This window comes from Erpetoichthys calabaricus, chromosome 2 (assembly GCF_900747795.2).
Source record: "Erpetoichthys calabaricus chromosome 2, fErpCal1.3, whole genome shotgun sequence".
NCBI lineage: Eukaryota > Metazoa > Chordata > Cladistia > Polypteriformes > Polypteridae > Erpetoichthys > Erpetoichthys calabaricus.
Genome location: NC_041395.2, coordinates 142,333,287 through 142,359,576, shown reverse-complemented (window position 1 = coordinate 142,359,576; position 26,290 = coordinate 142,333,287). Strand labels below are relative to the sequence as shown.

Genomic DNA, 26,290 nt, shown 5'->3' with positions numbered 1-26,290 from the left:
TATTAGTTTAAATGGCACATTTGCCACCCATAATATGGTGGATGCGCTGACGTATCCTGTCCACTGGGCAACACAGTGAATGCGCCGTCTATCTATATACAGTATATCTATGGAGTCTTCAACCACTGGCTGTAGCCTGGACGTGACATCACAGGGGCTGGAGCTGGCAAGGTCTTCTTAAATAGGGTCGATCCCGGAAGTGATGTCAGGAGGACCAGGTGGAATCTCCAGTGACTGGTCTGCAGGAAAGGGAGAATAAGAGTTAGTGCACTCTGTCACATCCTGGTTTGAATCGGAATTGCCCTTACTCAAGCCTTTTAGCTGCCTCCCATGCGCACGTGTGTGACAATATATTATATATATATATATATATATATATATATATATATATATATATATATATAGTGGACACCAAAGCAAAGCACCAACAGGCAAATACACACAACACTTTCTTCTATCATTCTGGGCTATTGTGTGTTGCTTGATGTGGGAAAAAAATGAACTGCAACAATTTTAGCAACATAACAAAATGCAAGAAGAGTGAAGGGTCTGGTTTCTGAATCCATTCTACAGTGTATAGTGACACATGTGTCAGAAATTGCAATTCTAAAGAAGACCCCTCTGAACTGTAATAATTCGGAGAAGACAGAAATTAACCTGAATTTTGCTGAAGATTGTTTTCTTTTGTACTTATACCTGTTGTTGATAGGACTCCAAAACAGTTTCTACAAGTTCAAGAATAAAGTGTGCTTGGAAAAGAACTGTTTATTAATTTGGTTTGTGCAACTCAGAGCCCACAATAGAACAATGTATAATAAATATATGTATTCAAGTGTTTTTTGCTGATATGATTGTTTTTAATTTTATTTACCATATACACTAGCATTTAAATTCTCCCGTGTATAAGTCGGGGCTTGATTTTACCGTATAATTTCCAGTATTTATATCATATAAGTTGAATGCGGAAGACTCACACTATTGGTCCAAGAGATTATGATATGCTAACGCCCACCTGAGAGAGTAACCACGGAGCACACTGCCTTTTTTTTCTGTGCATTGTGCCTACGTGACCACACGGTAATACCCAAACTATTCCGAAGCGACGTTTGCACTGTTTTGTGTTGTTTGTATCTCTCACCCTCATACACCCTTATCGTAAGACCATCCCTTGTCTGTGGTGGAGTGTTGGATCAGAAGAAAATATAAAGCTGGTTTTAAATTAAAAGTCATTGAAGTGGCGAACGAAATTGGTAACTGTGCTGCTGCAACAAAATCCAATGTGTCTGAAAAACTGGTGCGAGATTGGTCAAGGCAAGAAGATGTAAAAAAAAAAAATGTAAGTGTCGTATTTTTGAACGGGCGGGTCTGATTTTATGATCGATTTTTTGGATTTCAAGACCTGACTTGTACATGAGTATATACGGTATGTAACACAGTATTTGCAAAGCCCTCTGAACCTGACAAAGTTAGATTTACTTTACACAAATAATTAAAACTGAAAAGTGTAGTAAGTGCAGTGACTTCAGTTGCCCTTCATGCCTTATTTTGTACAGGATGCCAATTTTCCATCATGGATAACTATCTACTTTAAAAAAGAACCCTGTAGTCCGTTAGATATATAGTACAATTCAAACATCTGACTGCAGGCTCTTTGGACACCAGTCATAAAAGAGGGCACTTTCCAAATATACAGTACATAAAACTGGAACAGTGGAGTACATGCTGACGTAATGGTTAGCACTGCTTCTTGACTGCTGTACAGATCTTGGTTCAAATCCCACTGGGCTTTTAGAGTCTCCTCCTGCTTGTTTGGGTTTCTGTTTGGGCATTCTGACATCTTCCCACATCCAAAGGGTTTGTGTAATAAGTCAATCACTTTTTTCTAAATAGATCTGGCACGTGTAAATGTGTAGGTATTTATGAGTATGCTCTATGATACTCACACTCTCTTATGGGTGTTTCTGGCCTGGTGCTCCATTGATAACTTCTGGCTCCCTACAATGTTCAGTAAAGGAATGTTATATCAGCTGGATTTTTGTTAACCACCTCTAATATTGCCTTTATAAACACAACAAAATATAACATTCTTGTTGTTTCTGTCAGCTTATACTGCAGAAGTCAAAATACACCTGACATGGATTCTTGCTGAACAATTTTTTAAACTCTCCTTTGAAATGTTTAAACTATGCTGCATTTCAAACAGATTTTTCACATCTGACACGCTGTCTGTCTCAGTAAGAAACATTATTATGTTGTTGTCCTGTCTTTCAACTGGGTTTTGCACCGTGTTTGAAAGGATCCATAGTACTGCAGTAACATTCATTTAAAACACATGGGAATTTTCTTGGATGGAAGTCCAGTGCAGGGAAAGGTTATTTAAAACATGACATGGGCTAATTGGACAATACATTGAAAAGCAAAATACATGATTTAGATATTCAGATGTTATGTAAGTCGGTTAGATAGAATGAACAAATGATATATTACATTTAAGCCTGTAGATTTGTTTATCATCCTCAATCCTTATGTAAAATACCTCTTTTACTATGGCAGTACTGGTAGTCCTGCATTTACTGGTAAGTATCACAAATAAAAACGGGCTGCTTAAAATACTTCATCTTTCTGAACAACTTCTAATAGGTACATTATGTCATCTTGTAACTTTAAGTGTTATAAGAAATGATGTAAAAATGTCTTAAATAAAATTGATATATTAGTAGTGCATTTAACAGCATGTTACTGACACACGAAGAAATCTTAACTGTGCTGATATTCCTGGTGGATTCTGGTTATTCATTAATTCTGAAACCAATTATTCCATCACAAGCCTAAATGGATTTACAAAAGCTAACTTTTTTTACCTACATTTCAAAAATAATCATGAGGATTTGAATAAAATAACTTTTTACATATTGTTAAGGTAATAATACAATGTGTAAGACAGACAGACAGACAGACAGACAGACAGACAGACAGACAGACAGACAGACAGACAGACAGACAGATAGATAGATAGATAGATAGATAGATAGATAGATAGATAGATAGGAAAGGAGCATTTCAAAGCTACATAATAGTGCATTTCTGAGGGAAGTCTTTTTCCAAAACATTTGACTTTTTTTAAATTAGTTTACCATTTTCTTTATTTTCAGCATATGCTATATATATTTCTCTGGCCCAATGGTTTCTTGTGAAAAGGTTAACATAAACAGAGATACAAGGTAGACCTATTGAAAGAATGACATTTATTATTCAGTGCATAGCTTTATCTTTTATTCTAATTCTTAAAACAGAATCAAATTAGTGTTACTTTCAAAGCAAAATGCAACTAATATCTTTGCTTATAACTGAACTAAATAAACCAATAAACCTTTAAAAAAAACTGTAAAAAAAGAACACAATATTTGATCATGCTAAATAATAATACTAGGTATCATGACATGATGCAACAATGTTTTTATTCAGTTTCAATAAGGTCCTTTTTGACATTTGCAGGTTTTATTTTAAAAATTACGTTATTTTTAAAGGTTGTTTATATTTCATAGTGGGGCTTTTCTAGACAACAAATAGGTTATTTATTTCAAAGGTTTCTTTTCAAGCTGGTTTTGTCGGCTATCAATCAGTCAATCTTTTATATACAGTACATTGTTTCAGTTTTTCAAAATTAAAAGACTTGTACAGTATATATTTTTGCACTTTTTTACGTGGTTATTAATTTCATAACTACCTTTTTATTTATTTAATTTTGGCACAAATTGCATTGCATATGCTTCTGCCAATCGAGATTACCAGCCTAATTTAATACGCTTGACTGTAATATTCCAATGTTCTTTCTGAATCGAGAGGGACACAACCAAATTTTAGCAACCGACAAAGTGTCAACAGTAGCGAACTAATCTTACCTAGCAAAATATTAGCAGATGTTAGACAGTAATTTCCTCGATTCTTTGCAAACCAATGGAGAGCAGGCTAATTAGATATCAATTGATTTACAGTAATAGCATTGCAGAACATGAAAAATCAAAATGAAAGCATTACCTTGTGTTTTTGTTTTTTGATATATCTGTTCTGTTCTGGGATAATCAATTATTTTTTTCTTGCTCCTTTCATGCCATTCTGCTACAAACGTACCATGAGTAAACCATCTGATTCATGCCAGCTAAGCATTTTTTTGGCATGTATGCATAGTGGTTTTCATTTATGCACTTAATTTATATGTTTTTAATTTTTCAATAAAATGCAAAGGATATTTCCTGAACACTGTATATTTATCACTTTTTGGACCACTAGCAGTTTGGGTTAGGTCAAACAACCCACCAGAACACCCCTGGCTATGGCCTGAATTGTCATTTGTTTTCCTAATTTTCACATATTGTATTGGGTATATTTAAACTTGTAAATTTTTGTTAATTTCTGGAATGTCATTAAGGTGTCATTCACACTTCTGTAACATGAATCTTACGTTTGTAACATGTTTGCTTAATTAAAAAGGGCAGGTCAGAGAATGTGCCATGGTAGAGCAGCTTGCAGAATGAGAGAAACAACAGTTCCATTTCTCATTCAATTTTGCTGTCACAAAACTGAATAAAAACACTTTTAAGAGGTGAAGAATGTGTACATTTTTATTGTTTTACAATGCCTATTTTTTGTTTTGTTGTTTTAAAGACATGCAGGTTAGGTAGATTGGTGATTCTAAATTGGCCCTAGTGTATGCTTGGTGTGTTTGTGTGTGTCCTGTGGTGGGTTGGCACCCTGCCCAGGATTGGTTCCCTGCCTTGTGCCCCGTGTTGGCTGGGATTGGCTCCAGCAGACCCCCGTGACCCTGTGTTCGGATTCAACGGGTTGGAAAATGGATGGATGGATGGATGTTTTAAAGCTCATCAATTTAATTTCCAGGAATAGTTTAAATTATTTATTGTTATGTGGATGCAATGTATTGTAAAGCCTGCATTACAATATATATTGTATGTTGATTTAGTGTGTTGTCTCATGCCTGTTTAAAAAATTTGGAAGTGGGGTAAAAGACCTTACCTCATCTAGCATTATTTAAAGCACCGATTATGCTAGGCCCAGTGCCAAGTCTGTCAAGGTAAGGGCCATCATAGAAAATATGAGTTTGCAGGTACTGATTACCATATCATTGCCATATTACCATATATCATACATTCTTTTTATCCATCTGTGATTTTCCTAAGTATATAGTTAAATTGTTTTCATATTTATACATATTTACATATTAAGTGACTTACTCAGGGTCAGCAGAGAAGACAATCAGCTTTATTATAGTCCAAAGCCTTCCAGTCGAGCCCTTTAGTCAGTAAGTCACGAGTTTCACATTCTGTACCAGTAGGCATGCTTTGTTTTTAAAGTTCAAAAGCAACTTACTATCTATGCAAACGTCACGCAGGTATTTCCTGGAAATATGAATCTGAAAGTATCCGCTCTTACTAAAACATTTTCTGCTTCTAACCTTATCTTAACAGTGTAAAGGCTATTACATTTTCTATGTCACTTGGTTCTTGACATGAGCGCACTTTGTACTCTGACGGCATGTTTCTATTTCAGAACCTTACTGCTACATTGGCACCGGCACAGGCACAGGCGCGCGCACAAGCTCGTCCCCGCTGCGTCATGTCATAACGTGCATGCCGCATCCTCGGGCCAGGTTAGACGGACAGGTTAGAAAACAAAACTGTGGGAAGGAAAAGGAGACGATGGAAGAGGACGGCCAAACTTGTGGTGGTGCTGAAAGCTGGTTCAAGCCGTTGCCACGTAAATACACGAAGGGGGAAATGGAGAGCCCTTGGAAAATGCGCTTCGTTTACGTGCAGTGCTGTGAGTATAAAACCTCCTACCGCGCCCCCAAGCCAGCTCAAAACACAAACTCACACATAAAGTATAGGCTCGGTGCTTCCAAACTAGTACTGGATAGTCCAACACGGTGAAAAGCAAGCCCGAGCTGTTACAGCAATAGATAGTCTCCTCCGAATGATGGCAGTGTCCCGATTATCTTCGCCAGTTGTTTCAGCTGACAGGAGCTTCGGTTTCACGTGTACACTGCTGCCAGCGTGGCTTGTGTGAGCACAGAGTGGAGGGTTTAAACTGTAGCGAAAGAAGAGAATGAGTGAGTGATTGAGGCAGCAGGCCGCGGCACGAACACTTTCCACCAGCGTGCCTGAACTTCGTTATCCAGGAAGCAGTCCTCCCTTTTTGCTACTCGTTGCCATGGGTACCGGAGCAGCTTTGCCGGGTGTGCGTGACTACGGGAGACAGAATGTGCAGCACGATTGCAAGATTGAGTGGGATTGTCCTCATTTGTGGGGGAAAGCACAGGCGTGGAGAATACTGTAAATGAAACTGTATCTTAAGGAGGAAAAATTGAAGGTCAAACTTGTATAAGTGCAGGGCGTTTGTTTTTTCAGGTAAATCACAGACTTATTCATACGAATAATCAGTGAGAAAGCGCGCTTACTTTGATGACACGTTCACATTGATCTTTCATAGTTGCATGTGCTTTGCTATTTTAAGGAAAAATCTGGAAAAGTGGACAGCAACGCCTGTGAACTTTCAATGCAGTACTCATGTTCATCTCTGTATAAAATACATGTACAGAAGCTAATCACTTTGGGCGAATTCCACATTTGCGCATAAATAATATTTAATGCATCATCTTTACCTTGGATTGAGCACACATTTATTAAAAAGTGGACCCACTTCATTTTTACACTGCTTTGTATATGCCAAATTGAAATTCGAAAGTATCTATTGTATTGTGAGGATGCTTGGTTTTTACAAGCCCATGGCACTTTTATGAAGACATCCATCCATCCTTTTTCCAACCCGCTGAATCCGAACACAGGGTCACGGGGGTCTGCTGGAGCCAATCCCAGCTAACACAGGTCACAAGGCAGGAACCAATCCCAGGCAGGGTGCCAACACACCGCAGCTTTTATGAAGACAGCGGGTTCTCAAATGTATTAATGTTGTATTAAGTTCACCAGATGAATTAAGACAAAGTTTTATAGAGCATTTTCCACATTGAGAAACATCACAGGATTTCTCACTGTGAGAATGCCACCCATAATATATTTCATAGCATTACAAATTACTCTGTTGCATGGAAAAAATCTTTAAATACCAATGAATTAAATCAGTTTATGAAATGATGATGTAGAAGTCAATTGACAGTAAGAACTGTTAGACAGAATGATATTTTCAGCATTAGTAAGTTAAGTGCAATAGTCTGTAGTTTTATATACTAGGATAGCATATCTAAAGTGCATGATAGAAAAGTTGTACTTTCAGGTGATGTCTGAGCCCTGGAACCTAATGTATAAAATGTGTGTACACTTAGAAACGTGCATAATAATTTCTAGTGCAAAAGTCGAGATTTATAAAACACGAACATGGTGTGAAAATTGACAAACATTGCAGCAAATTTCGACCACTTATATGTCCTAATCCAGATATTTTTGGTGTTGGCATTTTAAAGACTCCAGTCAGAAAATCTCATGTCATTGCACATTTCAATGACACATCAATCACATTCCAATGCTCTTGAACTAATTATATTACACTTAATTAACATGTTCTCTCAATACATCTGCCTTCAATGTTGGTAATAACGCTTTAGGCATATGCTTAATATTAATTGTCTTAGTGTGTAGCATATTTTGTCTATAAAAATATATTGTGCATGTTGTACAACATAACTGCCAATGGCAGCATTAACTGTTTTGTATGACATTGCCAATGGCACGCCACAGATGGAACAAGTTATCCGGGACTGCAATGATTTTTTGGCACATAATGATGACTGACTTATACTTCCTAGAGCAAACCTCTTGTAGTTGTGTGCTGAATTGGAGTCTACATTACAGAGACCATAACACAGAAAACACTCAGTCCCTGTTCTGTTACAGGTCTTAACAACCATCTGGTGGGTATTTGCCAATGGATGCTTTACAGCTTTACAGCTTGAACTGGCTGACCGGTCAGGAATCCCACAGTCATCCTAATATTGTGTCAGGCCATTTGTATGGGATGGTACATGTAAGATGCTGCCACATATATCCAATTTCCTTATAGTCATTGTGAGCAGACCAGGATCAAAAGGCAATTTGCAGCTATTGCTGATTTTCCTAATGAAATTGGTGCAATTTATTAAAAAAGGTACCTTCTAATATGTGATGCTCAAATGTGTCTGACTAACGTTGTAAGCTGGCTCCGCTGAACCTATGATTCCTTTGTTTTGTCAAATTGTAGTATAAAAAGCAGACTTCAGGGTCATGTCGTATGTAATGGTTGGCTTCTTGCAAAGTTGACCTAATTGATAGGACTGCAAATAAATTCAGTACATTGCAAACAATTTTTTTAAATCCTTCCATTAACCAATAGTGGGTAGTCTCACAGAGCTTGGCTCCTTACACCACTCACCAACCCCCAAAACCACAAGAAAGGAGATCTGTTGAAAGGTACTCCTTCATTAAAAGTTAGACAATGGTGTTTGAACTTGTCGCATGACACTCTGCAGTATAGCCTTATAAAGGTTTGCTGCACTGTAGTGGCTTGTGCAATACAATATATCACAGAAACATGGACTATGTTTGCCACCTAAGAAATGAGCAATACATGAGCGCATGAATGACCCAGAATCTGTCCCTAAGGACATCAACATAATGAAAATTCAAAAATGTTTGGAAGTTGTATGCTGAATGTTTACTTGGCAAAAAAATTTTTATTTTTTACAAGTTCAATAAAAATGTTCTTCATTTCTTGCAGTTTTGAGCATGCAGTTTGCATCAATTTACCTGTGTTTGACACACGGCATTAACAGCCTGCATTAATTACTTTTGTGCCTGCAGCACCTTTTAGTCAATACATGTTGCATGAGTCCAATGGCACTGGCAGTGGTCTGGGCACTACAGATGGCATGATTGCTATTGCTTTCTCCAGTCTGTTGCTGTCACTTGCTCCCAATCTTGGATGTTTTTTAATTTGTGAACCCCACTGAGAGACCTTTTTTGCAGTTCTCCACTTCAGTCAGCATTACTTCAAATTCACATTCACTGAAGTTTCATTTTCTGTGTTCTTCCATGATTTCTAATAAAGACATCACTCTGGATCATGGTCAAATTTATGTGTTGATAAGATCATGGATATTATATAAGGTTTTTTAAGCCATACATGATTACTGGCAGGAGGTGATGGGGAGTCACGAAAGCACGTGTACGAACAGTGCGAATAGTTTCAAGTTGAACTGAGATTCATAAAGGAACTTGGCATGGCACGTGAGTATAAGGAAAAATTTTATGGAATCTAAGCAAGGTTTTATACATTAGGCCCCTGGTCTTTTCAAGAGATAGAGTTATGTGAAGTAAGAGCTGCAAAGCAAAGAGTTGATAATTGAATTTCATAGCTTTAAAGGGTCAATATTGTCCCATGTACAGATTTTTACTTGCATGTGCAAGTATATCATCACCCTCCAGTGCCATGATCAATGAGTATAACCACCTTAAACTTGAAACTTCTGACTTCTTTATTTGAAATAACCACCTTTCCTTGAATTTAGTATTGTAATTAAAGATAACTGTTTGTATCTTCCTAAATTAGCTTTTCTGTTTAGCATGCCATACTTAATCAGACTAAAGTAAAAATAGGTAGAAGTAGTGAGAGCCATATTCAAAAACAAACTTTCTTTTGTTTAATTGGCTAGCCATCCTTATAAATGCAGTAACATTGCATTGATATTTAAAATGCATCAACTAAACATCTTTCAAATGTACTATTGTATATTTTAAAATGTTCATGTTTAGTAGTTTAGAGACAGTGAAATGATGTACAGTAACAACTTAGTTAATGAAGTAGCTGCATTGTGATAACCAGCTTTGTTATTAGAAGTAGATGTATGATAGAAGAATTATGAAAACATATTTCAGTATCAAGGCTGTGGTGCTCATAGTTGCTTTCTCCTTCCTCGGACGCTTTACAGTAAAACCACCCTGATCTTCCAAGGCTTTATTTTATGTTGCACTATGCACTCTCGTTACCCTCCAGCACACTGACACTGTCAACTTTGCCCCACACCTTAGTTGGAGTCAGAGGCAACACCATCATCATTTACTTCACTCATCCCAAATCCATGAACTGATTCAAGCCTGGATTCTTAAATAGCTGACCACTGGATTATTTGGAGAAAATCACACGCAAACATGGGAAATATAGCTTTCTATAGATTCAAATATTGGACACTGCATCTGAAGGCAGCAATGCAAATCATAATGTAAACTGTTTGTGAAAAAAGTCTCTAGTTTGGCTAAGTCTCCAGTTTTTGCAACAATATTAAGTTAAAGCACAATGTGATATTGTGCATTCTTTCATTGTGTTGGAATTTAGCTTGTGCTTATGAAATTATAGAATACCTGTAAAGGAAAAGGTGACCATTTGGATTGGGTCAAAAACATTTTGACTTAGCTGTTGAATTCCATGGTGGAGATGCTGAAGTTTATTCATTCCATTAGTGTTGTTTATTTTAGTTTTTATTTCTCTCTTCTCCACTGTCAGCTGGCCATTTCTCATTGATTATATTAACAGTAATTTATATGGGACTGTTAAGATTGATTTCAGTGTTGTTGTTTATGTACCTTGATGTGTCCATTTATAAATGTTACATTTGTGTCATTTATTGTCACCATATTGCACTCAGATAGTAGCAATATACAAGAATAGTACATTGAGTTGAAATGAATGTTCATTTACAAGACTTATGCCACATGTTCTGTGTGTGAGTTCCAAACATAAAACCACCACTATGTGTACTATCAATGGTTTATGGGAAATGGGTTATCCTACAAGAGTATTAATGCGGTTAATGTGAGTTGGTAGGCAGTGATAAAACCTAGTAAGGTGTTACAATATTTTATTTTTTTAAGTTTGTCTGATGACCAGTGGAATTGATGGAGCAATTCTTCCTCACTCTAGGTGTTCCTTTTTCCTAGCTTTAACTAAAATTTGCAGTAGATGTTTACTAAAAAGAAAACTTTTAGCTTCTTCACTAATATACAATATACTTAGAGTTCACATTACTTAAAGTGAGGTGTGTTTTAAATGCAGATAAAAAATTAACCATATTGAAAGTTAATGAGTATAATAGACATTTAGCACTTAAAAAATTCATATCTCTTTGACTCTTCCTTACATATCCTGTGCAAAGTGTTTCAGGCGTCAGTACAGTATATGGAAGTGGCCCTATGATGGACTGGTATGTGACCTGACCTGGCCTGATTTCTGTCCTCTACCTAATGCTATTGAGAAAAGCTCTGGCCTCTTGAAACTCCAAATTATTTTAAGTTGGATTGAGAATGTTGTGTTGTATTGGATGTTTAAAAAAATGAGGATTTTATTAATTTGAACAATAGTCACCTTAATAAAAATTAGGATTTACATTTATATAGCACTTCTCTAACCTGCTCAAAGTGCCTACCTTAAAGAAACATGTTAGATGGTTTTCATTTTTCTTGGCAATGTTTTCAATTTTTTTTGATTCCAAGAAAACACTAGTGTGTCTCAAGGTTGTAACATTTTTTCCAAAAACGTCACACTAAATTAGTGAAATGTTGCCTAGCTGGTTTTATTGCATTGAATTGATAAGTTCACTAAGCGCTGGTTGGCCAGGTTTTATTTTCTGCTGAAGGGCAATGACAATTAAATTACTTCATTTGAATTAGCATAATTTACAGTTTGTACCTTTTAAGTGTACCATATTATTAATTATAACTTTTTACAATGATTTTCTCTTATTTTTTTAGTTTTTATATCTTTTTTCCCTTGCTTTCTAAGAATAGTAATATGATAGTTGTGTTGTTGTGTTCAATAAATGATACTGAGATTTTATTCATATGTAATATTCTATTGTGGACTAATGTAAAACAAAAATGATTAAAAGATAATTCAGAGCTAAAAAGTTAAAGAGAATTTTTTTAGTAAATATTTGTTCTTTTATGCATCCAAGAAGTGTTATGTTAAGTGAAGAAGTGGGTAAGTGGTGGAAACAGTACCGTGCAGAATGTGTGAAATGAATGAATAAGTGGGATTTAGTGATTATTCACTTGTGGGCAGTGGCATATTAATAAATGAGAATGTAAGCTTAGATTCACCTGCTGTTCCTAAAGGCTTTGAATATGTGTTATGGGGTGCAGCATAAGGGTTGAAAAGTTATTGTTAGTAACTTTCACGTGCCTCTAAAACTGTCAACGAGAAGTCAGCCCTTTAAAGAAGTGATAGAGGTTGTCTTAAAAAAGGCAGTGAATATAGTTACTGAATGTGATATGCTTTTGCATCAATTCCAGGTATTGGTAGAAGCAATAGTAGCAGTACACTTTCAAAAAAAATTAATTGGTTATCTAGGCAACATGTTTAAGTAATATGTATGTGAACAGGGGCCTGTAAGCTTCATATAGCTGTGCACTCTAAAAATGTTAATTATGTCAATATTGGGTGTAAGGTAGACAGATGATGTCAGTGCTCGGATTTCCAAAACTCATTAATCCTAGATGTATTTATGTAAAGAAATTCAGAAATTTAAGAGGTTTTTAAAGAAAGAAAAGATGTAATGTCTGTTGTAATGTCATATCTCAATCTTTATTTATTTTAATGTTAACAATTTTCTGATTGCCTTTGAAACACATTGGCTCATTATAGCAAAAATTAGGACTTTTTTCGATACCCTTTTCTTCCAAGGTGACCTAAAATCCCATTATTTATCGTGCTATTAACTTTTTTTAAGGCACAGCGTTTGTTGCCCAAACAAGTCTTTGGTATCTTTTTAACTGATGCCCTATATTGATCACAGCAAGAGATGGTCATGTGACACAGGGAATAAGGACAATGCTATAGTGTAGCCTGATAGATTTTTTTTCACTTCAGATAGTCTGCCATCTCTGGAGATCATGCATGGCAATTTTATCACTTTACAAATTTTATGATGCATGTAAATATATGTAAAAAAATCTAAATTTTGAAATATGAATTCGGGGAATTTCCTGCCTTGTGCTCTGTGCTGCTAGAAAAAGCTGGGGCCATTGTCACCTTAAACTGGGATAAACTTATTTGAGAGTGCATGTATGGAATAGTTTATACAACAGACATTCAATTTGCATGATCCACATGAAAGATTGCAGCATGCTTATAAGTCTGCAAGATGGATTTTGACATTGATTGGTTTTCTCTGGGAAGCAAGGGTAGCTTGAGTTATTAAAATATACAGATTCTTATCGCCTAGTCTATAGTGCAAATGTGCTAATTTTCTTTTATATGTTTATGTTTTATTCTGAATACCCTTGTCCAGTTAATATGTATAAGCAATGCATCGTTGGATATGAAATCCAATATCAATTCTTTCGGCTATAATTCAGTTGGTTACTGGAGACAGTGAAGGACTTTTCTGTGGAGGTGACATGAAACCAAGGTTATTATAGTTTTGCCTTTTTATATTAGTTTTTATTTCTATATTTTTTCTGACCTTACTTGGAAATTCAGTTTAGTTTTAGCTTTCCTTCATCGTGTACTTTTAGTTTTAGTTTAGTTTTTATTTCACAAAGACATTTCTATTTTATTTTTATATATATTAGTTTCAGTTTTAGTTTTAGTAATTATGGCATGGAGCGCCTATGGAGTTAGTTTTGTGTCACAATCAGACAGAACTATACACTTAACAGATTTGGATATGAGTTTAATGTTAGTGGAAGCTTAATACACTGCCTGGTTTACTATCTGGTTTTGTTTTTTGCCTGATAAAAACAAGCATAATCAAAACTAGATACTGAATATGAATAATTTTACACAATTGTATAATTTTTAAAATATTTCATGAAAATCACAGGGGCTTAGGAAGAACAGGGCTCTTAGACTTGAATGAGTGTGCAGACCCCACCTAGCTGTATTGAGGGAAACAAAGAAGAACAAGCATGTAGTGTGAAGGTTAGAGGTGGTGAGTCATGAATAGCCTACCATAAGAACAGTAAACCCATAATGAGCAGAGCAAGAGCAGGTAATAGGAATACGGACATGCATAAAACAACAGAGACAGCGTCTGAGATTAAGAACAACATATACATTATCTACACCTGTTTATCCAGAGCAGGATCACAGGAAACCTGGAGCCCACTGCAGCAGGTTTGAATGTATGGCAGGAAAACTCCCTGGTATACAATATGTATGATATGGCTGATGTTAAGAACAAAAAGAATATGATATTTCAACTATCTTTTTTGAGAGAGAGAGAGAGAGAGAGAAAAACATTGAAAAAAGGGAGACAATGGTTTACTTTCACAATATCAGGTATTTTGAGTTGTGAATATGAACTAAAAAAGATAAATTAATAAATATAAAATAAATACAAAAACCCATTAGTATGTCTAGTTTTTCATCACTTGTCAGACTCTCTACCTTTGTTTGTATTGCTTCATTGTTAAACGATGTTTTTAAAGCAAAAGTGATTGGTCAGCAACAATATGCTGATCTTGAATGATGACCTAGTCAGTCTCTCGATCAGTGCCATTTTATTTTCAAAAATTTGGAGTGGTCTACCCTCGACTTTCTTGTATAATCAGATATGGATATTTGAGGAGTAAACCGCAAGACAATGATTATATTTTTATATTATGTACATTAAGGAACCATCTCCAACAAATCAAATTAATAATATATTGAACAATTATTATAAACGTAATGTTGAATAAATCGGACTCTGCAGCTGCATAAATAAAATAAAAAAATCATGTGTTCAGGTAAAGTACTACTTCCGGGTGATGGATTTGGCCCAAAAGTTAATACAGATCTATAACTGTGGTGTAACAACTACATGCTGAATTTCATCCATCTATCTAGTTGCGTTTTTGAGTTATCATGTTTATACACACAGACACACACACGCGCACACACACTCACTCACAATTCCAAAAAACAGTATTTTTGGACTCTGGGAGGTCTATAACGTCAAGATTCATCAAAATATCGAGGTCGAATTTTTTCATGATTACTATACTTTCTCTATACTTCGTATATGAGAAACTAAAAATGATTTCTCCTGTGCGAAGTGGCAGGTAGGTGAATTGCTGTCAATAAAAAGCAGTCAACTGAGAAATAAACTGAAACGTCACTCACTCGTGATTTTTCTGTCCATACGGTAAAGTTTTTGTTGACCCATTCTGATTTGAGCCGATTGAATTACATCTTGATATAAAACAAGCGCAAAGAAAGGCGGCACGCAAATCGCTTTCTATTTCACATGCTTTACGCAGCCACACTCAGCTTGCTCTGTCTCCGCAAATGCCGTGTGAACAGCCGCCCTCCGTCACCAGCCACCGTTCACTGGATAAATATGTGCGGGGACAGCTCGTGGTGGATGACTTTCTGTTTTAGAGTTAAAACTTACAAGGGTTAAAGACTAACGGCAAGAGTATTCATTCAAAAACGAAAACTAAAAATATTTTAGTAAATTATTATGTTATTTCAGTTAGTCTTTCCAGCTACTTTAATAGTTTCATTTAGTTTTAGTTTTTCATTTCGGTTTTGTTAATTATTTTATTTCAGTTTATGAAAATGTTTTTTAATAATAGTTTCAGTTTTGATTTTAGTTTTCGTTAACTATAATAACCTTGCATGAAACAAATAATTTGTCAACAAGATGGGGAGCTGCTGTATTGTTTGGCAAAGACACAGATCCTGGGTATAAAATATTTTTTAATGAGTAATATTTTTTCTTCAAATGCAGAAGCGGTTAGCTCAGCACTACACTAAGTGTGTTTTTCTGTGTAATTAATTAGCTTAGAATTATAAATGTATAGATTTGTGTAAAACATAGTGAAAAGTGGCTGAGAGGTTCTTCTTTTTGTTTTTTATTTAACAACAATAAAATAATGCAACACAGTTAAATTTATGAGTTTTAAGAGCTTTAAACATGATGTATAAAATTGTTGTACTAATTGTTTACTTCTTTAAATTATTCTTTATTATATAAAAACTTAATGAATTAAAATTACATTTTCAATTTCTTATTTCTTTCATTTAAAGTGAATTAAAACTTTCTTATCTTTAAGATCTTCTCTGATATTTAAACATGTCTTTACTCTGTAGTGGAAAGGCAAAAATGCCAGGCAGCCTTTCCCTTCCTCTATACTCTACTGTTCCTGCTTGAAAGGCTTTTCCTTAAGCAGGGACAGGCATTGCACTCCACCGTGAATATTTCTGCAAAAATATTCTTGTCCTCTGTTACATCTGCACAGATTTGCAACAGTGCAACGTTTCGTGCTGTTCTTTGAATGCATTACTGAAGCCCACGCTTTTTTAAAACAGAGATACTATCTCAAGTAATGAGCTGTTACAAACGCATTGGCTGTTGTTTTGTCTTCATTTTGGGAAAATAAGATTGACAACAAGGATGGAGCCTCGAGCCACCACTGTCTGCATTACTTGAACTGTCGGGCCGCTTTCAGTGCTGTGTACTCGGTAGATTGAATGTTTTGAGACATATTTAATAATTGTTGGCCTGGACAAGGTTAGCAATGACTGTACTGGTGGAATCTCGTTGCAAGGAAATTCATGGGACCATAAAAATATTTCATTATAATTGAAATTTCATTATAATGAATATGGGAAAACCCTTGTAACTGCAGTTGGATATTCCATATCAGTAATCCTCTTGCCATCTTATTTCTTAAACTTCAAAGTGCCATTGTCCAGTAAATCCTCTTCCTTCAGCGCCATCAAAAGCTGGGCAAGCTGGTTCATCAGTTTGTGGCTGACTTGTGAGGTTTAGCCAGCTTTTGCAAGTTTTTTGAGTTAAATGATTAATTTATCAGGAACCAACTTGTGGAACATGCCAGTAAAATGAAAATTAGAAACAGATGAAATGATTCCCATGAAAGCAATTGACATGGCATTTCAAACTGAATCAGCCACCAAACTTCTGAATAAACTTGTGAGGATGTGTTTTTATTTCAGGACAGCTCCAATATTAATTATATGAGGCAGTTGCAGGCTGTTTGTAGACAGCACTGAGGGAACTGTGGCTCTGTCAGATAAAAATCTTCAACTCCGAGCTGCCCTGCAGAGGGGCACAGTCGCTGGAACTCAGGCTCCGAAACTGTGGGAAGCCTAACCACTTTGCTGAAGTCTGTTGTCTTCCACTCAGACTGCATCAACAACCATTTACTCAGTGAGCTTTACAGCCCTTGTACACTGCACTTGGATGGTGTGACTCTTCCTCTACTGTTGGACATGTTGGCAGTGGTGTCTCTACTTAATTTGGACACTTTCAAACATTTTTTCTCTCACCCGACGCTCACTGCTCCTTCTGATGTTTTATGCTGTTTTGGTAGTGCTAAAGTTGAAATAGTCGGCAGACTGTGTACTATGGCCAAAAGTACTTGCCCACCGTGGTGCGAACTTGTTAGACGTGGACTTATTTACAGTTCTGGAATTTATACTCCTAGACACTAATGGATCAGTTGTTCTTACTGTCAGCCCACCATAGCTTTCTCAATGGCCTGCTCTTTGCAAAGATTTGGGTTTTCTCTCAACTTTTAACAACCAGCCTCTGCTTGAACCTTCCATACGTTCTCTCATCCTATTTCTCTGCCTAATTTCCCGGCTCTCCAAGATAGTGTGGCTGCTGGACCATGTAGCCTGGCAGGCATCATTCAACCTGTTGTACAAGCCTCTTGTACCTAGCGATAGCCAAAAAAAAAAAGACAGGGGGCTTATGTGTATGTGCATTGATCTCAGGGCTGAGAACAAAGTAGTAATACCAGGTAAATACCCACTGCCAACCACTAAGGATCTCACTAACCAGTTTCCTGCCTCTAAGGTATTTTCCAAGTTGGGGCTTCTCAAAGGTACCTGCAGATTCCTCTCCACCCAAAGTGCAGAGATTCAACTGCTTTTTTCACCCACAATGGGGTGTTTCATTGTACTAGGGTACCATTTGACTTCAGCTCTGCCCCTAGCTGTTCTGGGAAGGTGTGCCTATTATATTTTCTGGGATTCATGGGGTTTTCCTCTATCTTGATGACATTGTTGTGCATGGCCCACAATAAATTTTGAATTTCCCTATGACATTTATAAAGTTTGCCTAATCTAATCTAATTGGCTACCCATCACCTCCTACTGAATGGTGATAAATTTGTTTTGTCACTGTCTTCTATTAAGTTTGTAGGATTTTTTTTTTTTAATTTTATTTATTAATTTTATTGTAATCATTCCATACAAATAGATCAATTTATAACAATAAAAAAATTGAAGACAAATCAAACCCCACCCCTGAGAAGGAGAGCTTAGCCAAAGGAGAATTGCTTAGGGCTTTTTAATAAGGCAACAATAAACAAAAGAAAGGAAGAAATATATATAGGTAAATAAAAAATGGAGAAGGGAATTAAATGCGGTAATAGTTATGTCTCTTATTCTAAAATAATATTGATTAGATCCTGCCAGGTTTTAAAAAAATTCTGTACAGATCCTCGCTAATAGAAGAGGGTTAAGACGCCATCTACGAGGTGAGTGTGAGGGGCTTAATGATTTTAGCTCCAAGACTAGATGGGCATGGTCGGAGGTAACAATTGTGTCGTATTTGCACGATTTAATCGTAGGCAGGAAATTATTATCTATAAAAAAATAATCAGTTCTTGAGTAGCTATGATGCACTGGTGAGTAGAACGAATATGATCTTGAGTTTGGTTTAAGAAATCTCCAGGGGTCTGATAAGTTGTGGTCAGTTAAAAACTGTGAAATTTTGCAGTGTTAGATGTCGCCCCCCCTGTCACAGGAGTCTTATCTAAGAGTGGATTTAAAACACAATTAAAGTCCCCAGCCGTTATAATTTTAGGAGTGTTCACATTGGGAATGGATGCAAATAGATTTTTCATGAATTCCTTATCATCGACATTGGGTGTATAAACATTTATCAAAATCATTTTGCTGCTAAATAAGTTGCCCTTGGCCATCACAAATCTCCCTTCAGGGTCCGATACTACATCTGATGCTACAAATGGAACTGTTCTGTGTATGAGAATTCCCACCCCTCTAGTTTTCTTTATAAAGCTAGAATGGAACATCTGGCCAGCCCAGTCTTTTTGTAGTCTGAACTGATCCTTGCTTAGTAAGTGGGTTTCCTGTAAAAATACTATTTTAGCATTTAAGCCTGTTAGGTGAGAGCATACTTTCTTTCTCTTTAATTTGAGATTCAGGCCTTTAACATTCCAGCTCACAAAGTTAACTGTCCCATCATGGAGACATTGATTCTGAGTTTTTAATGTCATTTTATAGTCTTGACTGGTAGTGAGGCAGTTTTAATCTTAATTTCAAAATTCCCCATGAGTTATTGCATTTTAGCCTATTGTTGCATTGATATTTATAGTTATAAGGATTAGAAGAATAGATTAGATATAGCCTGCTCTCCTTCTCTCCCCCCTTTAATCTCCCACCCCCCCATTTTGCCTCCCAACATGAGGCTTGATCCCACTTCGCGATGTCCCGGTCCTCTGACATACAAAGAGACAGAGCACATCCAAAACAAAACAAACCCCACCCCGCAGTGGTGTTAGAGAATTAAAACAAAGAGATATCTATTGCAGCTGAATTCTAAGTTTGTAGGATTTTGACTGACTACCAATGGCCTCTATCCACTCCAGTCTCTTGTTGAAGCAATCCAGCGTATCCCTGAGCCAACAAATGCAGCCCAGGTGTCTTCACTTCTTGGAATGACTGCTTACTCTCTTCGATTTCTGCCAAATTTCTCTGCCACCACAGCGTCAGTATGTCACCTGCTGAGGAATGATGTTCCTTTATCCTGGTCTCCTGCCTACTCAGAGGCTGTCCATCTCCTGAAGTTACAACTCACATCTTCACCTTTTGTAACTTATTTTGATGTCTCTTGCTCAACCTTTATTATGTGTGATAATTCCAGTGTAGCACTGTTGCAATTCTGTCCATGCTACAGAATGGTACTGCACGGCCCAATTCCTTCACCTCCCGAGCTCTAAGTGTAACTGAACAAGAGTACTCTGTAAGTAAACTTGAAGCTCTAGCTTGTGTTTGGGCTTGTGAACAGTGGCAAAGCCTTGAGCTTTTTCCCCCAGTTAATGAGGCATAATGTTGTTTACGGCACTAGAAAAATCAAATAGCATTATTTTGACTGTAGTTTCTGCTTTGTCCAAGTGGGAGTAGGCTCTGTGTAGCATGTTGATTAGAGCATCCTCCACACCTATATGTGTCTGATAGGCAAACTGCACTGAATCCAGATAATCCGAAACCAGGGCTCATAGCTGTTTTAGGACCAGCCTCTTAAAGGTCTTCATCATGTGTGAAGTAAAAGTAACTGGTTTGAAGTCCTTAGGATCATTGGAATGCACTTTCTTTGGCACTGGGAGCACACAGGATGTTTTCCTCAGCTGGGGAACCATCTGTAAGTTCAGGGAAAGTGAACAGGTGCCAAAGGACCCCGCAGAGCTGTTTGACACCTGTTTTCAGCACCAAGAGTTTTCCCAACTTTTTCCTCACTTGATCAGCAGAGACCACAGTCTGGTGAGTGGGTAGGGGCAGGAGACCACAAATATCATCAGAGTTCTCATGTTTCCCAGCCATTAAGCCAAACTGTCTATCATCCTCAGGTAAATGCAGCGGGGGGCAGAAAGATTGAACCAGACTTTAAATATGACATTAGAGCTCACTTGGTTGAGGACTACACATTTTCAACTTACTCTTCTCCATATTCTTTGACTTAACAGAGAAACACAGCACTCCACTCTTGACAGCTCTCCCGTATGATTTTTGTTTGTAAACAGAAATAAGGTGATTCATAGAATGGTCAGAATTACCAAAGGGGGCACAGGAAGAGGCATGGTAAGCATCTTTAGTAGCTGCATAGCAGTGATCTACTATACTGTATTTCCATCGCTGGTAGGGCATTTTTATTTGCTCTAGGTATTAACTAAGGTCTGTTAAAATTGACATCGTTAAAATCCCCCAAAATAATGATTTGTGAGTCCGGGTTGTTTTTTTTCAATCTCAATGATTACGTAAGTGAGTCACTTCTGCACTTCATGAACATTAGCACAAGGGCAAGTAAACACCAGCTAGAATTGCTGAGGAAAACCTGTGTGGTAAATAAAATGGCTTACAGATTATAATAAGTAACTCTAGGTCGGGACAACATGACTTAAAAAGAACTCTCACATTGTTACACCGGCCTCGATTAATGCAGAAACACACTCCTCTGCCCTTTGTTTTATTGCAAAGTTCAATAACGTGGTCCTCTCGGTACAGTGTGAAGTCGGGTGAGTCCAATGCACAGTCTGGAACAGAGTCATTAAGCCACATTTCGGTAAAGGACAGAGCAGATAAAAAAAAGCCTATTTTAGTACGTATTAACAGCTGCAGTTCATCAACTTTGTTTGCCATCGAGCACTCGTTAGACAGTCATATACTAGGTAGTGGCTGCCATAGTCCTCAGTCCCTGAATTAAACCAGGATGGCAGCTCTTCTGCCTCTGGTCCTCAGTCGTCTGGCTACCTGTTTGGCTACATGAGCACCTGTGATCACCAATGCTGTAAGATCCATGGATGCAGTTATAATATCTTAAGACACATTAGGTGGAACACTGCCCTTGACTGGGTAAGAGTTTCTTATTCACACTGTGACCACAAGCTGCACATTTTCTGGTTCTCAGCTGTACATGTGCTTGAGTAACTCGGTCCTGCTACCTTTCACCTCTCTGATGGATCACAGTGGCACACAAGTCACCTTCTCAAAGTGTCTCCACCAATCAATAGAGAACAATTTAGATCTGGACTGTCTAGAGGAAGTCTGTTTGCCCCCTTCAGCTCTACTAGACCCCGAACCAGAGCAACAACTTGCACCTTCTCTTTGAACTGTTAGAGCTCCGTTTCACCCAGACTACCAAAGGGACTTTTCATAGTAACAATAATCCCTCCTATTTACTTAAAAAGGAAAAGAACAAACTCTTCTAGTTTTCTTATATAATGCAAAGCAAGAACGTTTCTATGGGATGGAAGGAAAGTCTTAATTTTTGAGACATTTAAGCATAGAGTCCTATGTGACCCCATCAACAAGACCCGGTTAATATTTAACCTCTTTTTATGTATTGTTTTACTTTTTGTTTACTCGTTCTAACCAGTTACTTTTTTGCTCACTGCCTAAGTTTCCTTCAGTCAGTGGCTCCAGTTGACAGAAATAGACTTTTTCTAATTCATTGTCAACAGGTTAGACAGCCAGCAATAAAAGTGGAGGCAGCACAGGGTTGAACTGTTGAAATGAAAACCACAACAGAATGCTGCAAAACAGGTACAACAACAGCACAGGGAGGAGCCATGCTAATCGTAGTCTGTGGTAGCACTAGTGTTCATACCTTGACATTTTTCAACTTTTGTTTTTTCTTTCAAGTTTCGTTTTTCTTCCAAGGCTATGAAATCATTATGTTTAACTTTTTAAAGTTGCATTTATGTGTAATTTATAAATATATCGTGAAAGATCTAATTGATTTGCCATATGATGTGTATTTTATTAATCTATCTAGAAATATCTAATTGATTTGTCATATGCACACAAGTGAACATATTCACCATTGAATGCTAAATGTTTGTGCAGAAACTCTGATAAAAAATATTATATAATGTAAATTCAAAATGAGCTAGGCAAGAAGGTAAATGAAAATGAAATTATCATTGAGTTGTATCCTCCTACTTGCAGAAACTGTGTAAATTTTTTTCAAAGGACTCTCAGTGCCTTGTAATTAAACCTATTTGTTTTAGAGAACAGCACCTATCATTGTTCTTCATGTAGAACATTTTAAAGAATGTTATTTAATGATAATTACAGTATTATGAAACGGTTAAGATACAGACAATTCTTGCTGATATCATAAAGTTTTAGTTTAAAGAAATTACCATTATATCTCCAGTGTTTTTCGTTTTGTCTCCAAATTGTATAGCAAATTAATGGTAGGCTGACATATTCTGCTGGAACTGCTGCATAACTTTTCATTTCAGAGCAGTCATATTACAGTAATTTTCAAGAATACCTTGCAGCTGGAATATTTGGTATAAGTGACTCACAATTGTTGCTGTCATACAAGGCATGGTATTTTACACATATAGAATAAGTTAGATATAATAACTTCACAATGATATGCTGTATTGATGGGACACAAAGAAAAACTATAAGTATGCAATGTGAAAAAGCTACTTTTTCTTTTTTTTTTAGCAGTGGTCTAAAAACTTTGTGATAATACAAAGTTAGAAGAATAAGATTAAATTGTTTGCCAAACCTTTATAGTGTGACAATTACAGGGACATTTACATCCTATGTATTTTTTTTGTTCAAAATACTTCATTTAAGTAAGCTCTTCAGTTTTTTCAGAGTAGCTTTGAATTTATTAAAATCTCTTCTACCCATACATCATTTTGTATAAACAGTTTATGAATTGTCCATTATTACTAACACATTATTCATTTAAGTGTTACCAAACATTCCGCCATCATTACTCCATTTCCCTTATTTCCTTTTTCTCTTTCTTCCATCTACTCACGATAGCTTCATGCTTGATTCTTTCTTGGTTAGTCTCTCTTCCCCAATCATTGTTGTCTGGACTGTATTTTCTGTTTTTTCTTCAGCATAAACTTGTACTCCATTTGCACAGTATTGTTGTTGATGGTATTTTTTATTTAGTTGTAACCTCATTTATTCCTAGCTAACCTTATGACTTCCTTCACAATTTTTGATATTTTCCACTCTCTTTTGCCTGTTTTCATCACTACCTTCCCTTTGTCCATTAACATGTACCACCATTTATTATTATTATTTATTCTTTTCCCCTGTAAATATTTTGCAATTTTTGTCATTATTTCCTGTACTTGTACTATTTCATTTTTACAAAATGAACTGCGCATTACATTTATATGTTGTATATTTATGTTTTCCATTGGTAGTGCTGTGACTACTCCTTTCCACACTATGCTTTTATGTTTTGTTTTCAAAATCTGTCACATGTACAGTATCTGATGCCATATTTTTCTGTTACATCTAATGAGAAAATATTTTTACTATTTTTCTTTATTCTGAATGTTGTTCTTGTCATTTTCATCATATTTCGTGATTTGAAATAGTAAAAAAAAAAAAGCTTACTTGCTTATTTGATTGTAGTGTCCATCAGTGTGGTGGTACGATTATTATAGCAACTTCTTTGAGTGTCCGTCTGACTGACTGACCATGGCAAGCAATTTTTTGTGCATGTGCTGCAGTTACGTCCTCAGGCATCTGACTGTCCTACTCATTCTTTTCTTATTTTGAAAACATTCCATGTGCTTTTTCTAACATTTCTTAGCTTGATGCATTGCTTTCATTAATTAAAATTTTGAGTTCCAATAAGGTGGGCAGGGTTCACTGACTGCACTCATTTTGAATGCTGGTAAAAAAGAAAAAAAATCAATCGATGTGATTGGAAGCTGACTGACTGCCTCACTCACTCAACAACAAAAACTTGATGTCCTGATTTCCCCAGACATAATCATGTTTCCCATGCACAGTGAGGTGCAAAATGGAAAAGAAAAAGTTCAATGAAGATTACTGGTTAGCAAGCGCTATAAAAGCTTGAATGCCAGTGCCAGACGCTGTGGCTGTAAACGCAGGAAGAGAGTGGGGCCAGAAGAAACCCCCCCGGCTCCATCAACCTATGAATTTCTTTGCATATACATTTGCATCCGTGGTCTTTAAACGGGCAACACCTTTTGTTTAAGAATCCTCCAACACATAGTATCATCATTATCTTCTATTTCAAGCACTAGAGAAAACAACCCCAACATTCAACTCATTATATGAGCCACCTAAATGCGCTGCCTGTATACGTCATTGATGTTTGTAATAAGTTAAAATTAAACTCGATATGTTAGAACTTTATTGTCTGCCCAATGCTATGGCTAAAGAGAAATAATTCAGGTTTTAACATACAACTAATGAAAAGCACAAAAAAGAAATACAGTATGTGAGTGAACAAAGTGAAAATTGTGAACAGCCAAAAATGATAATAACATATATTCAGATTTCACATGATTCCTAATGATTACCCATTTCAGTTCAATGAATACACTTTTCTGTGAAACTGTGTTTTGTAATGACCACCAATAAAAGACAAGCTACTAGGAAAAGCAGAAATCGATGAATAGTAAAAATGTTTTACTCCTGTGCAATTGTGTATAGCATGTTCAAGAGTAAGCATCTACAGTGACCTAATAATATTATTATTTCTTACTGATGCATTTATCCAAGGTGACTTTAACATCTAAGATACAATTGGTTGCATTTGTTTTGTTTTTCCAATTGGAGCGCGAGTGACTTACTAATGGTCTCATAGTGTCACCAGCAGGATTTGAACCCACAATCTTAGTGTTTCAAGTCCTAGGTCAAAAGACCTAACCACTACACCACAGTGCCTGCCAATAATCTTAGCCTTTGGAACAAGCCTACAAATATTGTATACAGAAAAGTCCTTAGTTACATAGTACATCTGATACTCCTAATTCGATTAACCGACAGACCTATAATTGAGGCCCACTGTCATGTAAAATATCCTGGGTGAAGCTGGGTAATACAGCTAGTACATTATAATGGTAGACCACTTTTTTGTCTCTATGTCTCTATGTGAATAGAAAGCTGTAGCAACTAAAAGAAACTTGTGCCTGGTATTTACCTTTGTCTTGTTTTGTACTTTGTCTTAACTCCGAAATTATTCTTGTATAGTGTGTGCAATAAATATTATGATTTTTCTAATAAAATCTACAGTATATGTAACAATAGCAAAAAAATCAAAGGACTAGTAGCATTTGTAGTTGAATTGTCACATGTACAGTGTACAGTGAAATTCTAACTTGCATGGCTTACCAACATGCAACATGTCTTCAGTCTCCTGTGCCATGATAAACAATAGCACAGAGCACTCTTTCATAGAGCAATTAATATCATATGAAATCATTAAAAAATGTCAGACTAATTACAAGTCACTAATGATATATTTATCAATGTCTGCACAATCATTTAAAGAATGATTCACAATGACATATTTGACTATTGGTTTTATTTAATTCTCAGTACAGTCATTATAAAATTGCAACAATCCTCATTCAGGAGTATCACATGTGATATAGTAGAGGTTTTCCATTTATTTTATAAGTTTTATTTTTTTCCTACAGTGCATGCTTCATGCATCATCTTTAAGATACTCTTT

At 36.4% G+C, this 26,290-nt stretch overlaps 1 protein-coding gene across 2 annotated transcripts in view; it reads left to right on the top strand.

The window, feature by feature from the left end:
• Positions 1-5,580: 5,580 nt before the first annotated feature.
• si:ch211-51h4.2 (uncharacterized) overlaps positions 5,581-26,290 on the top strand; it is a 377,084-nt gene continuing 356,374 nt past the window's right edge. Inside the window, exon 1 of one of the 2 annotated variants that reach the window (XM_051923955.1) lies at positions 5,581-5,835. In XM_051923955.1, coding sequence (XP_051779915.1) covers positions 5,646-5,835 — 190 coding nt within the window. In that variant the 5' untranslated portion in view covers positions 5,581-5,645. Of the gene's footprint in view, positions 5,836-6,266; positions 6,423-26,290 lie in introns of those variants that run through there. The other variant, XM_051923956.1, reaches the window with a different exon arrangement.